Raw genomic sequence first — 23292 nt, 5'->3', positions numbered from 1 at the left:
GCTTGGCCTTCCAAGCTTCCTTTCCCTTTTTTCTCTCTCTGACTTCTCTCTCTTCATTCCTCCCCTTGTTGCTGGAATGTAAGCCGCAGTTCCCGTCAAGTGAACAATTCAGGGAGGTATGGATATAGGTGAAAAACTAACCAAGTGGAAAATATTTATATAAGTGGATTAATTGCAACGCAATCAACAATTTATGTGGGAAAAAGGGAAAAATTTCCCAAAGCAATTAATGATAAGCAAACTTTACATTATGATATAAACACAGAAAGATGTGTTCAGTGGCCTAGGGAAAAGTTCACAATAAAATGTTAAAAGAAAAAGCAGAGCCCTAGCCAGTTTGGCTCAGTGGATCAAGCATCAGCCCATGGACTGAAGGGTCCTGGCTTCAATTTCAGTCAAGGGCCTGTACCTGGGTTGCAGGCTCCTCCCAGCCCAGGCCCTGGGTGGGGCTCCATGCAGGAGGCAACCAATCCATGTGTTTCTCTTACATTGATATTTCTTGCTGTCTTTCCCTCTCTCTTCCACTCTCTCTAAAAATCAATGGAAAAGTATTCTCGGGTGAGAATTAAAAAAAATAAACATTTCTTAAAAATTAAAAAAAAAGAAAAAGCAGAATACAGAACTGTATATCTAGTGTGATCTCAATTTTACTTTTTAAATACTCTTTATAATGAATAATTATAATATATGATGTACAATTAACTATAAATACTATAAAATATAAGTAAATGTTTCAAATATAAACCAATCATTATTTCTTGGTGGAAGGACTATGAATGCTTGTGATTACTTTATTCATTCCTAAATGTTTTACTTTTTTGTAATAAGCATTTAAATTTATAATGAGACAAACTACCTGTTTCACCTTTTTTTAAATCTATTGTGATTATAGCAACCATTCCACTTCCTTTATGCTTCTATGAATCTCTGGTTCATTTCTATTTATTCCCAACAATGATGATAATTAACCTTTAGGAGATCATTAGATATGGGAGTTGTGGATGGTGACAAAACATCTGATGTCACTAATGTGGGACATAGCTATTTCGGGTTAGAATTATGGTCTGTGATAAAAAAAAAAACACACACACAAAAAAAACAGGGGGTGGGGTGGATGGAAGTACCTCATCATGTGGTAGGCACTTAGACAGACATGAGCAGAGCAAGTACCATGGGCCGGTACAGAAGATCATTGGGGTGCCTAGCAACAGGCAAAACTGGAAAAACAAAGATCTCACCTCCAAGGTAACCTTTCCTCCCTGGCCTGTTGCTAGTCATGTGTCATGCAGATTAGACCCCATTAGTGGGTGAATGAACAAGGGGGCCAGAAAATAGGCCTTAAACATTACACTGAGTGGCCAGATTATTATGATCTCCGAACACATAATAATCTGGCCACTCAGTGTGTGTGTGTGTGTGTGTGTGTGTGTGTGTGTATGTATGTATGTATATATATATTAGAGGCCCGGTGCATGAATTCGAGCATGGGTGGGGTCCGGCCAGCCTGTCCAGGGAGAGGGAACGTGGGTGGATGGGTGGTTGACCGGCCTGCCTGCTGGTCAAACTCCTGGCCGAGGGGACAATTTGCATATTAGCCTTTTATTATATAGGATATATACTGAGTGGCCAGATTATTATGTGTTCAGAGATCATAATAATCTGGACACTCAGTGTAAGTTCTCAGGATAATAAGGTTCTGACCCAAAACAAATAAATGCATCTAGGCCTCAGTTGTGTTTCAGCTCCAAGCCCAGAAAAACAGCAAAACCAGACAAGGGACTCCACAGCTGACCTCAGGACCAGCTGCATTGACTAATGACCAGACAGTCAGTGGAGATCATGACCCTAAAGCAGTGATGGGCAACCTTTTGAGCTTGGTGTGTCAAACTTCGCCAAAAAACTGAGCATAACTCGGGTAGTGTGTCACTTTGAGGAAAAAACATTATTTCGCAAATGTTTCATCCTCAGGAGCAACAAATGTTTCATCCTCAGCATGCAGCCGCCTCAGCGGCCGCGTGTCATCAGAAATGGCTACGCGTGTCAGTGCTGACACGCGTGTCATAGGTTCGCCATCACTGTCCTAAAGGGACACACCTGGGAAGCTGATGAATGTTCTACCGAGATTCTCTCCTGGGAACCTCCCCTAAAATCTTTACCCTTAAAAACCCGTAGGAATGCCCTGGCCGGTGTTGTCTAGTGGTTAGAGCATTGGCCTGCTCACCAAAGGGCTGCAGGTTGGATTCCTGGTCAAGGGCATGTACCTGGGTTGCAGGTTCCATTATTGGCCCCAGTGCAGGAGGCAACCAATCAATGTGTCTCTCTCATATCAATGTTTCTCTCTCTCTTTCCCTGCCCCCTTCCATTCTCTCTAAAAAATCAATGGAAATCCTCAGGTAAGGATGGAAGACCCAGGAGCACACCATGCTTTCACCTCCCTTCCCCATCTTCTTCTCCATAAGGCACATTTTCCTATCTCTCTCAGTCTCCTAAGCTCCAAGTGCCTTTCTTGTGCCTCTGTAACTTGTTTCCTGAGCCCATTTCTTCTATTGCTCACTTCTTCTGCCTCTGTGACTTTCTAAATAAACCTTCTATTATAGTTTGAATCTTTGCTTTGAACTGTTTCTTAGCCAGAACTTAAGCACCGAGGTTGCTGAACCCAGGTCTGGTCTGACCCCACCAGTCTAACACCTGATGCCATTCTCACTGACATCAGTCAGGGCATAACAATTTACACACACACACACACACTCAAAATACAGACATAGAGTCAACAAATAGTTGCACCAGCAGACAAAATTACCAACTATTTAAAGTGCTACCAAGGAAAAATAGAGGACATAATGAATGAATGGCCAGGGCTATGAAATTTGGATGGGGTTGGTAAGACCTCTATGAGGAAGCAGGGCTTAAACTGAGGATTCAGCCACGTGAAGTGTGGGCAAACACATGCTGAGTGTTACAGGAGGAGGAGACCCATGTACAAAGACCTGGGAGCAAGAATGGACAGGCACATCTGAAACCCTTGATTGAATCTGCAACAAGCTCCAATCAAACAAGTTAAAGTACACAGAGCTGGTGGCATGTAATCAAGTTAACTTAATGTTACTTTAAAAGAAAGCTACTAACTATAACTACCTTGGTCCATAACTACCTTTCATCATTGCACTAGGAAAAGTCTAATTTCCTAGTTGACCTTTACAATTCAGCTTGATATTTTTGAACAATGATAAAATGAGTGAAGCACAATGCAGACCTAAAGTGACTGAATAAAGACAAACTATTCTTTGAGTTCTACAGCTCAGGTTTCTGACTACTTTGAAAACAGAAAACACTGGGAGCGGATCACTGAAAGTGGCTCCCAGTGAAATAATATTCAAGGACAAAAAAAAAGAGCAAAGTCAGTAATTAACCCTAGTCTCTGTTAATGGAAGGAAAGAACCCACTTCTTCCAGTTGCTTTCATCATAAGTCCCCCATGACTGTGTTTGTTAACAAGCTACTTAAGGCACTTCACAGCAACTGTAAAGTTCAGAAATGGTCCATAAAAAAGGCAAGACAACTGAGACAAAAAGCTGGAGAAGAAATCGGCCTTACAGCAAAGCAAAGTTTTGAAAATGGTAAGGCCCAATAAAATAAACCAGCAGAGATAAACACAGTAAATATTCATCAACTAAAACACAGACTAATTACCAAATCATCAGCAACATAAATATTGCCAAATACATATATAAAACTTTCATGCTCAAGGTCAGCAAGAAAAAAACAATAAGAATGGAATAATGTTTAAAGTAGCAAAAATGAAAGAAAAGCAGAGAGAAAGCAGACGTAGCAGGGCACTGCATTTATAGGCAATGTGACCATTCCTCCAGGACATGCATGACCTCACGCGAGAGTGCAAAATCTCACCAAGAGCATCTCCAGCTATGGCCAGACTCTGATTCTAAAACCCTTTCCACATTGGTATGAATCAAGGGGGAAACTGCGCTCACTTAGTTCACATTTATTCGATGTCTATTAAGTTCCAGGTGTGAAGCTGGGCACAGAGTGAAACAATTAGATTCTGTGCCAGTTTCCTGGAAGCTTAAAGTCATCTATAGGGAAGCTAAGACTCAGTAAAACAAAGGAGGTAACCCTGTTTTTTATGTCATCTTACTTACTCCCTAATGTGACTTATTTATCCTTTCAGTTGAAGAGAGGGAGGGAGATTGGGGAGGGGGGAAAAGAATGGGGAGAGAGAGCACAAGGAAGAAATAGGGAAGAGGTGGGAGGTAGAAAGGAAAATGAAACATATTTTGTTGCTGTTGTTGTTTTCATAAAATTGACAGCTGGTGATTGGGAACCTAGTTCCTTCCAGCTTTATATTCCAAAATTCCAACCCTACTCTTAGTCTGAAAGGACCAGGAAGGCTGGACCTAACTGCATGCAGCATCCCTATGGCATGCAGTTCAGCAGAGGACAAGTTGATGAATCGTTGGTGCTCATCAGAATGCCCAGGACACACTTAGGGGATACAGCCGCTGTTAGCAGGATGCCCCCGTCTCTATTGCTGTGAATATAGCTCAGAGCTGCTTCCAGAAGGGTGTCCTTCTATTGACACAGTTGACACTTCAAGAGGATTCCTTCCCAGTTTGCAAGCAGATGGAAAGTCTCAAACAGTGTCAGTGGGAAATGGTAGTGATATGAACAACCATTCTATAAAATAATTTGTAAAAATGTATCAAGACAGCCTAAAACCATATACACCCTCTGACCTAATACTTCCATTTCTGCTTTTTTTTCCTCCCCTGAGGAAGTAATCATGGATAAACACAAAGATACAGCTACACATATGTTTATCCCACACAATGCCTAACAATAGAAGATAAGTTAAATAGGTATGGAATATCTATACAAGGACTATCATTTGAATATTAAAATGATGTGGCAAAATATATATGAAAGGAAAAGATCTCCAAGTGTGGAAAACTCTTACAAGACCAGTTTGAATCTTCATAAAAGAATGCATATATATAAATGAGTGTGTGTATGTGTGTGTATTATATACCCAAATTTATGTGCCCAGTGGGCTGATAAAATGTTCTTAGGTAGCAAGTATATACACACATACACACAGTTTGAAATATTATAAGAGCAGTGTTTATTAAAATGCATTTCATTTTCAAAATGTAATACAATCAGCTGTTAAAGTGTGTATACATTTTTTGGGATGCCCTGTATATGTGTGTATATTATATATATATATATATATATATATATATATATATATATATACACACTAATATATGTATATATATAAAAATGTGTGTATATACACTATATGTATGCACATGCATGCAGAGAAAGACTGAGAAAGATGACTAGATAGTGGAATAGACAGAGGTATGGATTAGAATATAGAACATGTTTAACTCCGCAGTAATTTCTTTTTTATGTGACTTCTAAATTTGTCATAATAAACACATTAAATTAAAAAGTTAGGTTAGAAATACTGATCAGTCATCTGTCTTCATCCCCTGGTCACTGATGACATCAGACATCTTCCGTTAGGCCTTCTACAACTACTAAGGTCTGTCAGCCAAGCAAACCCTACCTTAGAAAAGAAGCCGCTGGGATGGCTTACTAAATACAGGTCTAATTTTTTACTTTTGACATTTTTTGGTCCAACTGGATTTGAAACCTGGGTGTTTCTCTGCTTCAAAATTGAATTATTCAAATATATTCATTTAAATGAGTTCGCCATTGGTTAGTGTTTAAAGGAAAACAGTGCACAAGTGAAAATCCCTTCCTTTATTTCAAGACTGAAATGAACTCGGATTGTAAGTAAATTTGCTTAGAGCACATTCATGAAGCTGTGAAAGCTTCCACACCCTGCCAAATCAGCTGCCTGTTCGCAGTGTCAGAGCAAGACAGACGAGGCCCAAGCAGTGGCCTGGTTTCTTCTGAGACACGGTGCCGGTTGAGGAGGAATGTTTCCCCAGCAGCAAGATTATTTCCTGGCAAAGGCCCTGGCTGGGCTTTTCTCCAAAGTGAAGCTAAATCTCAAAAGAAGCCACCAGGCTGCTTTGCCTCATCCAAAAATTTTCTGGCACCAAGTACCACACGTGTGTGCATACAAATCCCAACTTCCAGGCAGCCTGAGATGTGGGCCAGCAGTAAGTTCCAAAACTATGTTAGACACGAGGCACCCAAATTTATGTGCCCAGTGGGCTGATAAAATGTTCTTAGGTAGCAAGAACTTCACTTTTAGAAACTCCATCTCTTACTTTAATTCAAAGCATGGTGTGTTTTTTTCTGTTGTCGTTTTAGCTATTGGAGATTTAGTAGGTTGCCTACTAAACAAAGACAAAACACCGGTTGCTTTGAAGATGAGTTGGATCTTACTGGATACATTATTTTGTACGGAAGACATAATTCTATTTTTTGAAAAATTGATTTCAGAAAGCAAGGAAGAAGGAGAGAGAAATAAAAACATCAATGATGAGAGAGAATCATTGATTGGCTGCCTCCTGCATGTCCTCCCCTGCCCCTGGGGACCGAGCCCGCAACCTGGGCATGTGCCCTTGACTGGAATCGAACCCGGGACCCTTCAGTCTGCAGGCTGATGCTCTATCCACTGAGCCAAACCAGCTAGGGCCAGAAGATATAATTCTTTAAGAAAGCTTTGCTCTAAGAGGAACCAAGTACACTAAGCAGTAAATTTTCAGTCTGTTGCAAAAACGTACTTGAGTGTAGATGGTAACAGAGAAACAAAAAGATAAACTTTAATTCCCCAATATTTAAGAAAGCCACAAGCCATGTAAAAGTACATCTGTGTGAGTGAGAAACAAAAAGATAGGGACCAGCCGTGCACAGTACCCATCTAAAGTACAAGGCACCTGCAGACCTGGGAGCGGACACCCTGTGTTCTGAGAGTACATCTGCTGGCCACGACCCACCACTCACTGCGCGCCTGTGTGCGGGCTTCTGCAGACTCCAAGGTGAGGAAGGAATGGTTCCTGCCTACAAGAAGGCTACTGGGAAAGCAGGCATAAGCACCAGTTAAATGGAATGGAAAAGGAGATAGTAAAGGTATGCACAAAATGCCTTCCAGAGAATAAAAAGAAAGCACTTAGCTCAAACTGAAGATGCACAGACACTTCCTGAGGAGACAATTCTTTTATTCAGCTAAGCTTTTAATAGATGGTTTTATAAGACTGGTTTTATATGTAGGCTTGACCTGGAGCAAGGTGTGAAAGATCTGTTTTGTCCACTTAAAGCATTAAGTTTAAGGTGGAAAGTGGCAGAACACAGTGTTGGAGAACAAAGTCATGGATGAATGTGTTGGAGTTTGGAAGTCATCCCATAGTTACTGAGGGGCCAGGCCACATGCTGGGAAGAGAAGGGGTCAACATGAAGGGCTGATAGGGAGGTGTGGTGAGCTCCACCTGCCAGCTCAAGGCTGGGACAGAATTCCTGGGGCAGGTCCATGAGTTTTTTTGTGTCATCTCAAACAGGAAGTCAGGAATCACTGTCAGGGCCATGACAGTCACCCCAATGGCTCTGGGACATATGCTACTCTGTAAGTATTGACTACATTGGGCAATTATGGCTGAGTATTCCATTATGTTTGTATTTGTGTTTACACACACACACAATAGCCAAGCTATTGTAGTGAAAACACTAATTCAGAAAGAAAATATGCACTCCCATGTTCACTGCAGCATTTCTTACAATAGCCAAGATATGGAAACAACTTAAATGCCCTTCAACAGATGAGTGGATAAAGATGTGATATGATAAAGATGTGATATATTAGGCTGTTTCCATATCTTGGCTTTTGTAAGTGATGCTGCAATGAACATGGGAGTGCATATTTTCTTTTTGAATTACTGTTTTTGTTGTTTATTTTTCAGATAAATACACAGAAGTAGAATGACTAGTGTTGGTTAGGATGTGAAAAAATGGAACCTGTGTTCACTGTTGGTGGGAATGTCAAATGATATAGCTCTTAGGGAAAACAGTATGGCAGTTCCTCAAAAAATTAAAAATATAATTACCAAATAATCCAACAATTCTACTTCTGTGCATATACCCAAAAATTTGAAACCAGGGACTCAAACAATATTTGTACACCCATGTTCATAGCAGCATTATTCACAACCCTAGTATCCATTGACAGATGAATGGATACATACAACGGAATATTACTCAGCCTTAAAAAAGGAAAAAAAGGTTTGATACATGCTATGATATGAATGAACTTTGAAGGCATAATGCTAAGTGAAATAAATCAGTAAAAAAATACTATATGATTCCACCTATATGGAGTACCTAAAGTAGTCAAGTTCCTGAGACAGAAAGTAGAATGGTGACGGCCAGGGCTCAAGTGAAGGAAGGAATGGGGCGTTATATTTTATGGGTACAGAGTTTCAGTTTTACAAGGTGAAAAGAGTTCTGGAGATTAGTTGCACAACAATGTGAGCGCACTTAACACTACTAAACTATATACTTAAAAATTGTTAATATTGTACATTTTTATACCACAATTTTTAAGCGTAAAGAAGTTAGTTACCAAGTGCTTATAGAAAAATTTATCTGTTGTGTTTGGGTCCATACATTTAAATCATAATCATAAATTCTGAACATGTTAACCAAAATTTATAAAAAAGTGACACATACATGCACTACGAAACCTGACCTGAAACCTCTTACTTCCAATTCACTTTTCCCAAACCCCCAAGTGTATCTCCCCAAAGAAAAGCTCTGCCTGTTTATCGAAGGCAAACTACACTACCCATGCTTGGCTTTCAGCATGTTCTCAAGCCAGGCCTTCATCTGCAGCATCCTCTTATTCCTTCAGCGGGACTCACTCCTTCCAGCACTCATCTGGTTTGTTCACAAGAGTCTTCTCCCAGGCTATCTGCTCTCCAGTCTGCCTCTCCTCCTTGCAAATATCTCAGGGCCCAGAATCCAGTCCATTTGTGAATCTTGGAGAGAGAATTTTCAAGCAGAACTGAGGCCAGTAACTAGGGGTTCCTCAGGAGTTGGTGCCGAGAACCAAACTTTTGGATAATATTCTTCCCTGCTTTGTCCTTCAACATAAGGCATTATTATAGACTTCTAACATCTTCGTGTCCTCAACTGCAGAGAAGAAAGCACTAGACCAGAGGTTTCCAAGAGGAAGGCTCCTTGTAACACCTACCGTCCCTTCCAGACCACCCTTCCCCTGACATGGACTCTGGGCTATTCACTGTGGGCTATTTGTATTCACTCTGGGCTGTGTGTATTCACTCTGGGCTGTGTGTATTCACTCTGGGCTGTGTGTATTCACTCTGGGCTGTGTGTATTCACTCTGGGCTATGTGTATTCACTATATATGCTAAGGCCGCTGGGGAAGATGTTGGGACAGAAAAAAATGCCTGAGGTCCACAAGGTTTGAGGACAGGTGGGTTCCTGTGAATTAGGCTTATGACAGATTCCATGATGCTCGCTGGAGGTGATCTCCATGTCTAGAAAGACTTTCTGGAAGTCTCTGGCTTTCTGTTACCCAACACATTACAAGGCAGGACTACAGAAAGAGAATATCTTCCTGTGAACTTCAACTCCCACCATTTCCTTCCCACCGGACCTCCTAGGGGACGGACCACTTACACTGCCCTTTGCCCTGAGTCACAGATGGCCTTGCCTTCACTAAATGGGCTCATGGGCAGAAGTCCATTTTCCTGGGCAGAGTGTTCACTGCATTCTCCACTTACAGATTCTCCACACGCAGCAAATATGTGCTGAACTGTTAAAGCATCTCAGTGCGCGTTTTCCATCGTGAGAAACTAACACGTTCTTGTGTCTAAGCAGCTTAACATCCAGATTTAAATAACAAGTATTTAGCCAGGGCCCATATTCCTCTCAGTGTTCTTCCAGTGTATCTCATGGTGCTTAATTTAGGCTGAGGGTATTTACACTAGTGCCATCAGAAAGGGTATAGACAGCATGGCTATAGACTGAATTCTGCTTCACTCTGCCAGGTTGCTGGAGCAGTCAGCCTCACAAGGTGTCTGCTTCCTATACATCAGAGTAAGACATTTTTCTTCAATTATGTTTCCGTTCTCAAGCGATCATTCTCTACAGCAGGTGGCAGCTGAGGGTAGCATGAAGCCAGGGAGATGAAGTATGAAGTAATTTTAATCTGAATTTTTACAAATGAGTATAGCAGGGGGAGCAGAGACAAAATATGTCTGTTAACTGAACCCAGGTGAATGGGAGGCACGACAGTATTACCAAATGCCTCCGACCCATCTCCTCAGCCAACTGTGATGCGGTCTAAAACACACAGCTGCTCACTTCAATTCTGAATGCCTTGGCCTAATTCCTCATTTTATCATAAGGCCCTCTTCCTATCCTTTGCTTAAGGATCCTGAACATGACTTTGAGATTATTCAAAAGCTGCAGTGTAATTTGGGAATTGACCCCATGCCACAAAAATGCATTATTTTGCACAATATGCCATTTTCTGTTATTTAGAACATCGACACCCAGAGAAATTAGTAAAAAAAAAAAACCTTTCCATAAAGATCCATATGTATTCTTAATCTGTTTGCTAAACATTTACTAAGCAGGCTTTGTGAATGACAGTTTAGAATCTAGACATTAGTAAGACAAGTCTTTGACCTTGAAAAACTTCCGACCTAAAAGGAAAGACACTCACATAAGCCAAACTCTTACCCAAACGCAGGCCCAAGCTGCCTTCCCTCCCCATCTCCCACATCTCAGAAACAGACACAAAATCTTCCCCGTGGTTTAACCCCAAACCGGGGAATCACCCTTGATTCCATTATACTCCATGTCTATGGCTACCACCCACATCCAAACCACTGTTATCTTTCACTTGGACTAAGGAAACCACTTTCTAAATGGTTTCTTGCTTCTATGATACTTTCTCCAAATTACACATATCCTGTTTGTAGTATGCATGTCTTCAAATTACTCCCCTTTTCAGGGCCCTCGAATGGCTCCTTAGGGCTGTTAGAAAGGAGACAACTCCTTCCAGCGGCCTACCAGGCCCCACATCATCTGTACAGACGCACCCTCAACCACTCTTCTTTGTATTTACTATATTCCCTCTACTCCAACCCTCTTTCGGTTTCTCATTTTGAAGCCACTGTGCTTGCTTTGTAGTTGGCCTGAAATACTCTCCTCTCCTTCCTTTCTATTGAGCATCACCTTCTCTCCACTCAAGTCTTGGATTAAACATCCTCCCCACTTGAAACCTTTCCTGACCACAGCATCAAATACTGCCTAAGACATTTTACATTAATTTCATGTTCACTTTCTGCATTTATTCATAAATTACCTGTGCTTGCCTTGTTTCCTCCGGCTGTAAATTGACCTTCTTGGTATTGTTGGAAACCAGGCCACTGTGCTAAAACCTGCCTGCCTCACAGGAGACACTCAGAAGGAACTTGTGGATAAATGAGTGTCCACTGCAAAGAACAAAATAAAGATGACAGAAATGGAGCAAAGTACTATGAAGAAGGGACACAATTTTCATTGGGGAGAAAAGCTGGAAGTAACTTTCAGAGGAGAGATGATCTGTACTAAGCCTTATAGGAGAAGTGGGTGCATCTTAAAACACATTCCAGGCTCTGAATCGAGCAAAGGAAGAGCCCAAAGGGATGGCTAGCGGGTGAGGCTGAGCACTGACTAAGGTACCAGACACATGGAGGGATGTGCTGAGAAGAGCACAATCTGTGGACAGCATTAGTGACACGGTAAAGGGGTGCACTTTTATTTTTTACTAGAGGCCCAGTGCATGATTGAATCATGCACGTGTAGAGTCCCCTACACGCTTTCGCTTTTCACGGTGGAGCTGGGTGCCTATCCGCTGGTGCACCAGGCCTTTCAGAAGCCTCCGGCTCAGCGGAGGCTTCTGAAAGGCCTGGTGCCGGAGCAGACAGGCACCCAGCTCCCACGCTTTTGATGGTCCGCGGCCACTGAGGCGGGCTACCCTGCTGTTGAGAGGCGCTGAGGGGGGCTGCCACGGACATCTGGCTACCCTGCCGTTGAGAGGCGCAGCTGGGTGTCCGCGGCAGGCCCCCTCAGCAGCAGCGGATCTGGCCGTTGAGAGGCGCAGGAGCGGGACTCCCGCCCCCTGCGCCTCTCAACAGCAGGGTAGCCCCCCTCAGTGGCAGCAGATCTGTGCCTCTCAATGGCCGGATAGGCCACCCTGAGTCCCGCCCCCCAGCCTCCCGCCGCCCAATCGTGGGCGTAGCGGAGTGATGGTAATTTACATGTTACTCTATTATTAGATAGGACTAGAGGCCCAATGCATGAAATTCGTGCAAGGGGCTGGGCCCTTGCAGCTGCAGCAGCTTGCCTCAGCCCTCGCAGCCCTGGCTTCATCCTAAGGTCGTCCGGAAGGACGTCTGGAAGGATGTCTGATCTAATTAGCATATTACTAGTATGCTTTTATTATTATAGATACCACGGAAAGTCACTAAAAAGCTTTGATATGAAAATTAGTACAATCTGACCTGCATTTTATAAACACAGAAAAAACTATTTTAACTTAAAAACAAGCAAACAAACAAACAAAAAAAACTGGCATCACCTTTCAGAGGGCTACACACTCACCTGTGTTTGGAGGGAAAAAGAAGGACTGAGATCCCATCTTTAAATGCAAGAGAAAGAGGGGCACATGGTTGGTGAGCCTGTGTCTCAGCGGTTAGGTCAATTGCAGATCAATTTTTGGTTTTCAAAGGCACTGGACAGCGATATAACATTTCCTAGTGGTTTTAGAGTAGAAGGTACTGCCATCAAGGAAAAAGAAGCTGACACCTGGATTCTAAGATTGTAACTGGGTCCAGGACTGGGAGATGATCCCAAGCAAGCACTCTTCATATCCCAGGACAATTGAATTAGCCCAAAAATATCGCATAGATGGATCACACCATGTAAACTCAAATGAACCCTGAAGACCTGCATATTATATTAAAGTTAAACAAAGTGACCATATAAATGATTCAACTCAGTCACAATAAAAGGCAGTTGGTAAAATTACTATAAGGCAGCATGCTTCAACCTTTTGCAACTCATGCACACATAAACACATTATTAAAATTCTGCAGTACACCAAAAATATGCTGATCTAACCAAAAAAAGTAGGTATAATATAAATTCATTCATACTAGACGGCTACTGTTGTGTTGGCTGTTGTCATTTTTTTTTATTTGACAATCTAAAGGAAAAGAGGTCAGTGCCCCTGACTAAATAGTCAGGTATTACATGTTTTAAAAATTCTTGTGGCACACCGGCTGAAAATCACTACTGCAAGGAATTAAAGGCCTACAACAAACATGCCTTCCAAAGTAATGGTAACCCACTGCTCTGAGAGGGTTTATATTTGTTTCATAAGCACAGCTCTCCTCAATTGACACAACAGAGTCAACTGCTTGCTTTTACTTCCAGAAGTTCTGGAAGGATGGAGAGGCCCAGGAGCCTGCAGCAGCCCTGATGTTGCATTAACTGGCTTTTTTATTTTTTTTTTAAACTCAAGCAAAGTGTCAGAACTTGGCTTCAGCTTGCCTATAAAGTAAGAAATCCAGAAATGTGACCAAAGGTGCCTCCCAGGTTTAAATCCCTCTGACAATATATATATATATATATTGCGTAACACATGAACACAGACAATAGTGCAGTGAAGGCCTAGGGAGGGGCTGAGAGGGGAGGCAGAAAGAGTCAATGGGGAGGAAAAAAGGGAACATCTATAATACTTTCAACAATAAAGATAAAATTTTAAAAAAATTCCTGTAGGCATGTCTGCTTTCCATGGACCAGTGTACTGATCTGAGCTGGAGGAGGGAATGCCGCTAGGCCCAGTGCCTGTGAGCAGTGCTGAGCCAGGGGCCATGGGCAATGGAGCAGGCCCGCCCCAGGTCGGAAGTAGCCCATGGTCAGAGCATGGGTTGGAAATCAGAGACTTGGACTCACACCAGAGCACTAACTATGAAACTGTGGGTGAGCAAACCTATATAAAGTCTATGTGAAACGGGGACAGAGTAGTGAGAAGTAAAAGATGGAAGTGAGGTGCTTAGCACAGTGCTTGTTGTACAGTAACTACTAAATAAATGACAGTCCTAGAAGGTGTTGTCAATATTATCTCATTTAGCTATTAGATTTAACTTCATTGCTTTACATTGCCGAGATCCAATTCCAGCATGTAATAATTACAAGAGTTCCATCAAAAGGTTGATGGGACTTGGGGGGCTCAACAAGGGTGAGCCACATATGTAGTTTACCTGTTGGAAATGGCTAAAAGGCACTGCCCCCAAACCTGAATAGGATTGTTAGCTGCCAGACAGCTCAGGGCATTTTATTGCCTCCTGTTGGCCAAACACCTGAACAGCTGTAGGCTATTCCCCAAACTGACAATGCATCTGTAAACCGTACCCTTTGAAGTGTATTATCTCCATCTTGCCTTAGAATAAATCGTGTGAATAAAAGCATGGGTCCTTGGTCAAGGGAGAGTCTTCAGTTCCTTTTAGCTGAAGTTCCTCTGACCCCAATGCCTTTTAAAAATATCTTTCGTCTTTGGACTCGTTTTTAATCATCTACGCGCAGCCCCTTTCTCCAGAATGCTGAACCCTTTATGAGGCTGGGAAAAGAACCCCGGCATTACATGGTATTTTCCTTAAAGAACAATAAATGTATGGAACCTCACAAAACTGAAAAGGACCCCCAAAGTCCTTTCTTTTAGTTCCCTATTTTAAACCATTCTCATTATTACCACCATTTCGCTGATGAAACCACAAAACACCTCAGTAGTTAAGGTCAGCCCAAGGTCACCCAGCTATGAAGTCCATTTAAAACACAACGTTTGTGTACTCAGAGGCCCCAGTGCTCAGAAGTTGTGAAGATAATTTCCTGGGTTATGCTGTGCCCTAAGAATTAAAACTGTCTCTGTTACTACAATAAATGTGTAATATGAGATGAAGGTGCTTCAGCCAAAGATAGATCGTGTACTGAGTAATCAAAGTGCCAGCTCTAAGATATTAGACAGTTATGAAAATGATAATGAAGCTCGTAACAACCCTTAGTAATGCTTATTATGCTGTTTAGCAGAAAATAAAATCAGAATATGTAATCTCATTCATTTTGTGATTATAAGTAAGTAAAATTACATACATATATAGCAAGGGCTAGAAGGGAACCTGGAAAATGACTGCGGCTGATTGGATAAGGAGGCGAGATTGCAGGGGTGTTATTTTTATCTAGAGACTTTAATGGAGTTGACACAATAGACGCCACCACAGTGATAATCACAGGGAAGGAGACTCGGCTGTTCACTCACCCTGGGTTGTATAACATGACTGCGGAGAGGTTCTCACAGGACTTCGAGAGGTCGGTCATGGACAAGCTGAAGGAGGACAGAAGGCCACTCTAAGAGCAGACACAGGGCAGAGCGGTTACCTTAGCAGACAGAGGCCAGGGCTCTGGACTCAGTGCTGTTAACTTAGGAGAAGCAATGAAGTGCAGACATTCCCCATCAGCCTTCACACCAGCTGGTCAGTCTGAGGATGTAACTCAGGGGCAGTCTCAACCCTAAACCCTCACTAAAGAGAGCAGGGCCCTGGCATGCATGATCTGGGAAAACTAACCAGGAACTCCGCACCCCGATGGTCTCCCCAACCATGCTGCATTCAAGTCCAGGGAAGGGGTCAGGGCATCTGCCATCCTCCTTCTGGAGGGAGCCCTGTCCTGTTATCAGCAGCACTCATGTACACTTACAGGGTGACACAGATGGAGGAGGGCGAGGGAAGGAAGTCCAAAAAATAAGAGCTTGACCTGTTTTGCTTCCAGGGAAAGCTACTGGCAAACATATTTGTTGCAACCGTGTATCAGAAAGGACCCTCCAGGGAGACCCTGGGCTGGAACAGATAAGAGGCTTCAGGGGCTGGGACAAGCAGCCTGGAGAAGGCTGAGGTCTGCAGCTTTCTTATTTCCCATCCTCAGCACTGGCAAGCTCCGGCAGCCCTTACAAGAGCAAGCTGAGATGAGGGGCTCTGTAACTCCGCGCTGAGGGGCAAACAGTTGCGGTTGGCAGGCCAGGGTTGCAGCCCTCACTACTCACTCCTCACTCACTGGCTAAGGAACTAGTTTGTCTGTTCCTCATCGCCATCATCTGTGAGATGGGAGAGTAACAGCTGCTTCACAGATAAAGCAGTAGAATATATGTGGAAGTTCCGTACAGTGCCTGGCTCATAGAAATATCATCACCCTCAGTCTACCGACAGCATGATGACCCTACATAGATCCCGCTCCCTCTCATTTCTTCCCAAGTCACTGGTCCCCATCCAGCACTTAAGTACCCTCTGGATATCCTTATCCAACCAAGATGAAGTCTCCCCAGTTGTCCTAAACTCACTCGCTGCTTCACACCTCAAGAAAAATTAAAAAATAAAAACAGAGTAAGCAAGCTTTGGGATGATAGTGATTCTGATACTAGGTCAACTCCTAACCTAGATGCTCAAAAGTGGAAGTCACTCTCCACTTAACGCACAATGATACCCAGCTCCTCTGTGAAGAGAAGGGTCTAGGAGCTATTCTCCTGCTCAGAACTTCACTTGCTTACCCTCCCACGTCATCAGCCAATAATCTTCTGGGAAACAAACTCCCCAGAATCAATCCAGGCTACAGAACTCTTGTGGATCTGTACACAGGAAAATCAAACTCTAGGCACCAGAGTGGAGACGCCCCAGCGTAGCCCCACTCGGACCAGAGCTGGCTTCTGGGGATTTCATGCAGCTCACCTTCCTCTTCTCCCTGAGCTTGGCAGCCTCCTTTGGATGGTTAAAGCGAAACATATTGGTTCTTCCCAAGAGTATCACGGCACCTAAGAGCACACAAAAACAGGAATGAGCTTACAGTAAGCAACCTGGACCACTGGTAACATCATAACGTGGAATTTTCTCATTGAAATGCAATTTCCAGTGAACTGTAACACAATAATCGTAAGGGGAAGAGTTAGTCTCAGAAAACCTGCTTTCATAAGTCACTTTTAAATGTATAAAATGTGATACTTTTTACAGCAAAGTAGCACAATGCTCAGGTTACCCAAGGAAAAAGTAATGGATCCAAGCATTCACATATGTTATGACATTTAAAACTTACACTTTTGATTGCAGAGAAGAAAAAAAAAAAGAAATCAGTTCTTCCAAGAGATATAATACATATGGTCACAAAATTAGGAAATATTTATTAATGCCAATAAAAGTAGAAATCTCAAAGGAAAGTGCTTTCAAAAGAAAACATGGTAAAACTGAGAAAGTACTAAAGGTAACTATTACTAAATTATCCCTCAGAATTTGAGAGAAAAGAAATTCTGTACATGAAATGTGTATTTCCATTGCTTCCTGTTAAAATCCTGTTAAAACTGAGATGGTCAAATGAAACACACACAAAAAACAAACCCTTTTGATTGACTAAGGTCCTATTTATTCAGAAAATGACTGAAAAGGGGGTGAAATAATTCAATGCCAATGCCCAAGGGGAACAAAATTATTGGGGCTAGGCTGCAAATTTCAGCTTGCTTAAGCAAATAAGCAAGCAAACACGTTGGAAGGTCAGAGCCAGGGAAGGCTGTGAGTCTGGTCACTGGAGGCGCCTAAGGGAAGTGATGAGGTGTCCAGCACCTGAGTGACAAGTGCAGGCTGCAGTAGGTGGCGACAGGCTTTTGCATCAAGGAACTAATAATCTGGGTCTCACAGGGCAGCTAGAGGACAAAAGAGGGGTTCCCACTTGGGGTAACCACAGGGGAAGGGCTGAGCCTGCTATGTCTGGAGATGTCCACCTAAAATGCAGGGCATCTGGCCCTAACAGGTTTGGCTCAGTGGATAGAGCGTCGGCCTGCAGACTGACAGGTCCCAGGTTCAATTCCGGTCAAGGGCATGTACCTTGGTTGCGGGCACATCCCCAGTAGGAGGTGTGCAGGAGGCAGTTGATCGATATTTCTCTCTCATCGATGTTTCTAACTCTCTATTCCTCTCCCTTCCTCTCTGTAAAAAAATCAATAAAATATATTTAAAAAAATAAAAAATAAAATGCAGGACATCTGAAGCAGCAGGGAGGACCAACATGGGAGAGATGACACAGACTGTGAGCACCTGGAGAGCCAGGATGGAGAATCTGCACCCACGCTCCAAAATGGGTGGCCAGAACAAAATTCAGCTCATAAATATGTTTCGTGTGTTCTGGGGAATGTTTAAAAAAACACATTAGTTGCCAACAGTTAAAAACCTGCAGTTTACACATAAGTCCGAGTTTCTTTCTGGATTCCCTTCAAAAACTGGAAGATATGGTATCAGTAGATGTGTGATGCCACCTGGCAAAAACCCCGGCTGCTGATGGCTGCTTCCTTTGGGCAGAGCACGTTACCTCTGGTTGACTACAGTTGCCAACCTCTCACCTGGACCTTGAAGGTAACACCATAACCCCAGACAGCTAGCTATTCTGGAGTTCACACCAGTATATCTGCCTGCTATTCAACATATTACCTCAGATTCTCAAAGTTTCAAATTCAATGTGATGAAAACCTAACAGGTTTAGGTCATAATCAAGGGACAAGTGAAGGGCTGGTTCTGGTGGTGGTTATTATTTAGTGGAAACAGAGTCCATATGAGAAGGGAAGCACGCTTTTAGGAGACTGAGAAGGGCAGCAGTGGATATTATCCACTCCACAGTCTGCTTATCCCCTCATATAAAATCGCTTCATATATTTTCCAATTATGGAGAGGCACCATCAACAATGTGAGTTGAAAATTACTACAATATGTTAATGGAAAAACATAGAATAGTATTGCAGAAAGAGATTTCATATCATATTAAGTCATTAAAAATAATCTTGCCACCCTTGTGTTTGCATGAAATACACGTAAAAAATCCTTTTAAAAGGTTATAAAAGAAAACAAAATTACCCATGACCTTTCCTTGTTTCCATTTAAATAATGTGTGTGAACTACCTGGCACATAAAAAGGGTCTCTGCTAAGGCTGGTTTACCTATGTTTCCTCTATTGCATCTTTTACTCAACAACTTACTGACTTTAAAAATGTGCTTCATGGGCCCAGCACGCTTCCTGTAAGTAAATTACATCTAGAAAATTAATACTTTAGAAAATGAATTGTAAGGCTAAAAGCAAGACACCCATGAAAAACACACAAGGTGTCAAAACAAGCCAGAGGAAATTCATTTGGGCAAAAAATAAAATAGGATCCCAAGTCAAATTTATAGAAAATATTCCTTTACTAACTTTTGGTCGAGAATATGTTTGTATATTTTCTGAAAACAACTCCGAGACCATGTGGATTCCAGCAATAGAGAGGAATCGACAGGACTACTCCAGCCATGAAGACAGAAGAGAAGCAGTCCAGAGATGGAAGACACTGACGTGGCCTTGCCATACTAGCAGTTAGCAGCTGTGCATCACTGCAGGTTGCCCAGGACCAAACCAGAGAGAGTCGGACCTGCATTACCACCATTTGTCCACCATTCAGAACTGTAATGTCAGTGCTGACATGTACACATAAGGAACTGTGGGACATTGAAATTGGGTCTCAAAAGAACTGTTGGCCCAGAAAGAAACTCACTACAGACTGATTCATTTGCCTGTCACCATAATCATTATTGCTTGTCTCATTTTTGGTTCTTATAAGTGTATTTCTAATAGCACATGATCTCACTCATCTAGGGGAAATAATGAACAACATAGACGGATGAACAAGAAACGACCCAGAAACAAGGAGGCATGGATCAGACTGTCGGGCCTCAGAGGAAGGGGAGGGGAGGGTGGGGGTAAAGGGAAGAGATCAACCAAAGGACTTATGTGCAAGCATATGAGCCTAACCAGCGATTAAGGACAACAGGGGTGTGGGGGCATGTGTGGGGAGGGGTGTGGGATGGGAATGGGAGGATGAGGACAAATATGTGATACCTTAATCAATAAAGAAATTAAAAAAAAATGTGCTTCATTTTTACATAATGCTGCTGTTCATTCATTCACTCAAAACACCTTAATGAACATTTTCCATATGCTAATCACTGTGATCAACACTGGGGACACAAAGGTGAACAAGTCAGACATATGCCTTGCCCTTAGGGAGCTTACAAAAAAGTAGGAGAGAGAAGTAAATAATCAAATAATTCCTCAAATAAACGAAAAGCTGCAACTGAAAGAGAGCTACCCTGCCCAGTGTTCAATGAGCACATAAGGGGGGTGGGGGTTGACAGCAGGTGAGGTCAGGAAAGGATGCACTTAGGGAGGTGGTGCTTAAGACAAGCTCTGAAGATTGCGGGGGCAGGGGTGGTTTACAAATCGGGGAGTAGCATATGTAAAGGTTCATTAGCAGGTAAAAATGATGATGATGATGATGATGAGTGATTGGAAGACAGTTGCATGTCTACAGCAGAGGGAACAAGGGAGGGCATTGCACAAGATGAGGCTTGAGACAGAGAATCTTTCAGGAAATAGTAAAGAATCTTGTATTTCACGTAGGTGCAACAGGAAGACCCTGAAGGGCGCTGGGCAGCAGCATTACATGACTAGATGTGAGTTTCAGAAAGATCATTCTTTCCGTTGTTTGTAAAATGAATCAAAGAGGGCACAAGTAGATGCAGATAAACAAGGTAAGGAGGCTACTGCAATGGTCCAGGTCAAAGACAATGGTGACTCAGGACTGGAAAGGTGGGATAGACAAGAAAGGAAATAAACAAATCGGGAAGATATTTAGGAAATAAGACCAACAAGATTCAATGATGGGTTAGATACAGGCACAGGGAGGTAAGGAAGTGGCTCCTGAGGTTTGGCCTGCAATAACTAGTTGGGTGTTGAGTTGTTCACACAGATTGAGAACACTAGAAAAGGACTAAGGTTGACTTACATGAGGAATCATGAGTTTAGTTTTTGACATAATGAATTTGAGATGCCTTTGGCAGGCAGAAATTTGGATCTGAAGCTCCAAAAGAACAGCCTGGAATACCTACCAATCTATCTATCTACCAACCTACATACCTACTCACTCTCAATCTATTTACCAATCTACCTTCCTACTTATTGCCTACTTATATATGCATACATAACACACACATACATATACACATATGTATACATAACTACCTAATATCTGTTTATAGATACACACATATAGGTATCATATATGTGTGTACGTGTGTATGCATGTACAAGTGCGTATATGTCACTCTCTATCTACTTGAGAGTCATCTCTAATAAAGGAAGCCACAGGTGTGGGGAAGTCACCTGAGGAGAGGACAGAGAGGTGGAACAGAATGGGATCCTTGAAGAACACTGGCTTTCAATGGCCAACTAGAGGAGCATGAACCTGGAAAGGAAAGAGAAGGGGCCATCAGAGAGGGAGAAGGAAAATCTCAGAAACCAAGGGAAGGAGTGATCAATGATGCATAATGCTTCAGAGAGATCTGAAAAACGCCATCGGCTGTGGTGGCAGGGAGGTCACTCGTGACCTCGGTGAGAGCATTTTGATAGCGGTCAGAAGCCAAACTGAAGAGGTTGAGGAGTAAGAACTAAGCACCTGAGCCCAGACAGACAACTCGTTCACGAAGTCTGTATATAAAGAGAAAGGAGTTGGTAGTAGCTAGATGGGGGTTATGAATCCCATGGATAGTTTGTTGTGTTTTTGTTAAAAGAAGACTCATGAGTATACATTAAAAAGCAATATGAGAGCTGAGGGAAAGTAAATAAATGGATGAAAGAGAATGGCTGAGGGTACAGATTTCTGGATGACATACAGAGCATGCGTATTACCCTGCTTTTTTGGTGTATCCAGAATTCAGTCTCCTCATTTAGTCATCAAACTAGATAAGGTTCCTTCCAGATCTTAAATTCTCTTTAACTATAAACAAACTACAGCAGATGGACTTTGTGTGAAGCCCTTAACTTGTAACTGTTAGAGTATGTTTAAACCTTCCTGAAATATATGATGACATCTTTGAGATAACTTCAGGGCCTGTTAAATACCTGAAGATAGTCAAATTCCAGATGGTCTTAAAAAGGGAAATGGCATTGTAAAGGGTAGACAAAGATAGTTGTTAAGAACAACAAAATAAGCTTCACTTAAATCTCTGTTAATAAAACCACTGAAGGTGGTTTCACATGAGATTTTCTATTTTAATACTTCAGGTACACTAAACATGTAAACATTCCTCATGACTTTTAAGAAGTATCTACACTAATAAAAGAGAAAGATGCAAATTGACCATACCTTTGCGACACCCACCAGCCAATCGGGAGTGAGTATGCAAATTAACCCAACAAAGATGCTGTTGCTGAGTATGCAAATTAACCCAACAAATATGCAGGTGCTGAGTGGCCAGGGGCAGGGCAGGACACTTGCGTTGTTGCCATGGTGACACCGCAGGCACTCCGCACCGCCCCAGCAGCTCCGTGCCTCTGGGCAGTGTGGGAAGGCGGAAAGGTGGCTCTGAGCCGGAGCGAAAGCGGTGCCAGCAGCCAGAGAAAGGAAGGCCCATTCTTGCACGAATCTTCGTGCATCGGGCCTCTAATAGTGATAATAATTATCGATATCACTATCGATTTCTTTTGCACATTTCATGTCAAGTTTGTAAAAAATCACTTGTAAAAAAGAAATAGATCGCTGGGCCCTATCCCTATATTTTCTGACTCAGCAGGTCTAAGATGGGCATTTCAAAAAGCTTCAAGTTAAGGCTGATGTTGTTGAGTGGGGACACACTTTAAGAACCACTGACTTTGGAAATAGTCCTTAAGAACAGTTTAGGCTTTGACATTGAACAGTATCTGCTGAACCATCCATGTGCAAGGCAGATTGTCAGGTCACAAATTTAAGGAAGAAATCTAAAGTGCTTATGAGCAAGTGCAGGTGAGTCCAGTGGGGGGGTTAACACTGATATCTGCTGGATTTTATGTAGTGTGTAACAGGCCTCTTCTGTTCCCTCGATGTCCTGGCTAAACTTCTGGAAGATCTATTTCCCTTTGTAGTTCCACTAAAATTCCTTTTTAATTTGCTTCTGACCAACTCACACCAGAACTCCAGCAAATGAAAATTTTATCAAAGGCTCATCAGCTCCACTCCCCAGACAATCCCTGATCCCTCTTTCTGAGCGCCTGAATAGAGGCAAATGTATTTTGGCACTCAGGCATAACACATTCAAATGCACCTAAGTGTAAACTCCCCAGATGTAGTTTCTGCAGCACTTCTAAAAGAAGAGATGATCATTCTATGGTTCTGAGAAACCGGCAAGAAAACCAAAGG

At 42.4% G+C, this 23292-nt stretch overlaps 1 protein-coding gene across 5 annotated transcripts in view; it reads right to left on the bottom strand.

The window, feature by feature from the left end:
- The window catches only part of KIF16B (kinesin family member 16B), a 277041-nt gene that overhangs the window by 104429 nt on the left and 149320 nt on the right, over positions 1-23292 (bottom strand). For all 5 annotated transcript variants that reach the window (XM_079784761.1, XM_079784762.1, XM_079784763.1 and 2 more), the window contains exons 16-17: positions 16781-16863; positions 15322-15410 (exon numbers count right to left, since the gene is read on the bottom strand). In XM_079784761.1, the coding sequence (XP_079640887.1) occupies positions 15322-15410; positions 16781-16863 (172 nt within the window). The remainder of the gene's footprint in view (positions 1-15321; positions 15411-16780; positions 16864-23292) is intronic.

The sequence above is a fragment of the Cnephaeus nilssonii genome, assembly GCF_951640355.1.
Source record: "Cnephaeus nilssonii genome assembly, chromosome: 11".
NCBI lineage: Eukaryota > Metazoa > Chordata > Mammalia > Chiroptera > Vespertilionidae > Cnephaeus > Cnephaeus nilssonii.
The sequence above is the reverse complement of the archived record's forward strand: the minus strand, read 5'-3'. Positions and strand labels throughout refer to the sequence as shown.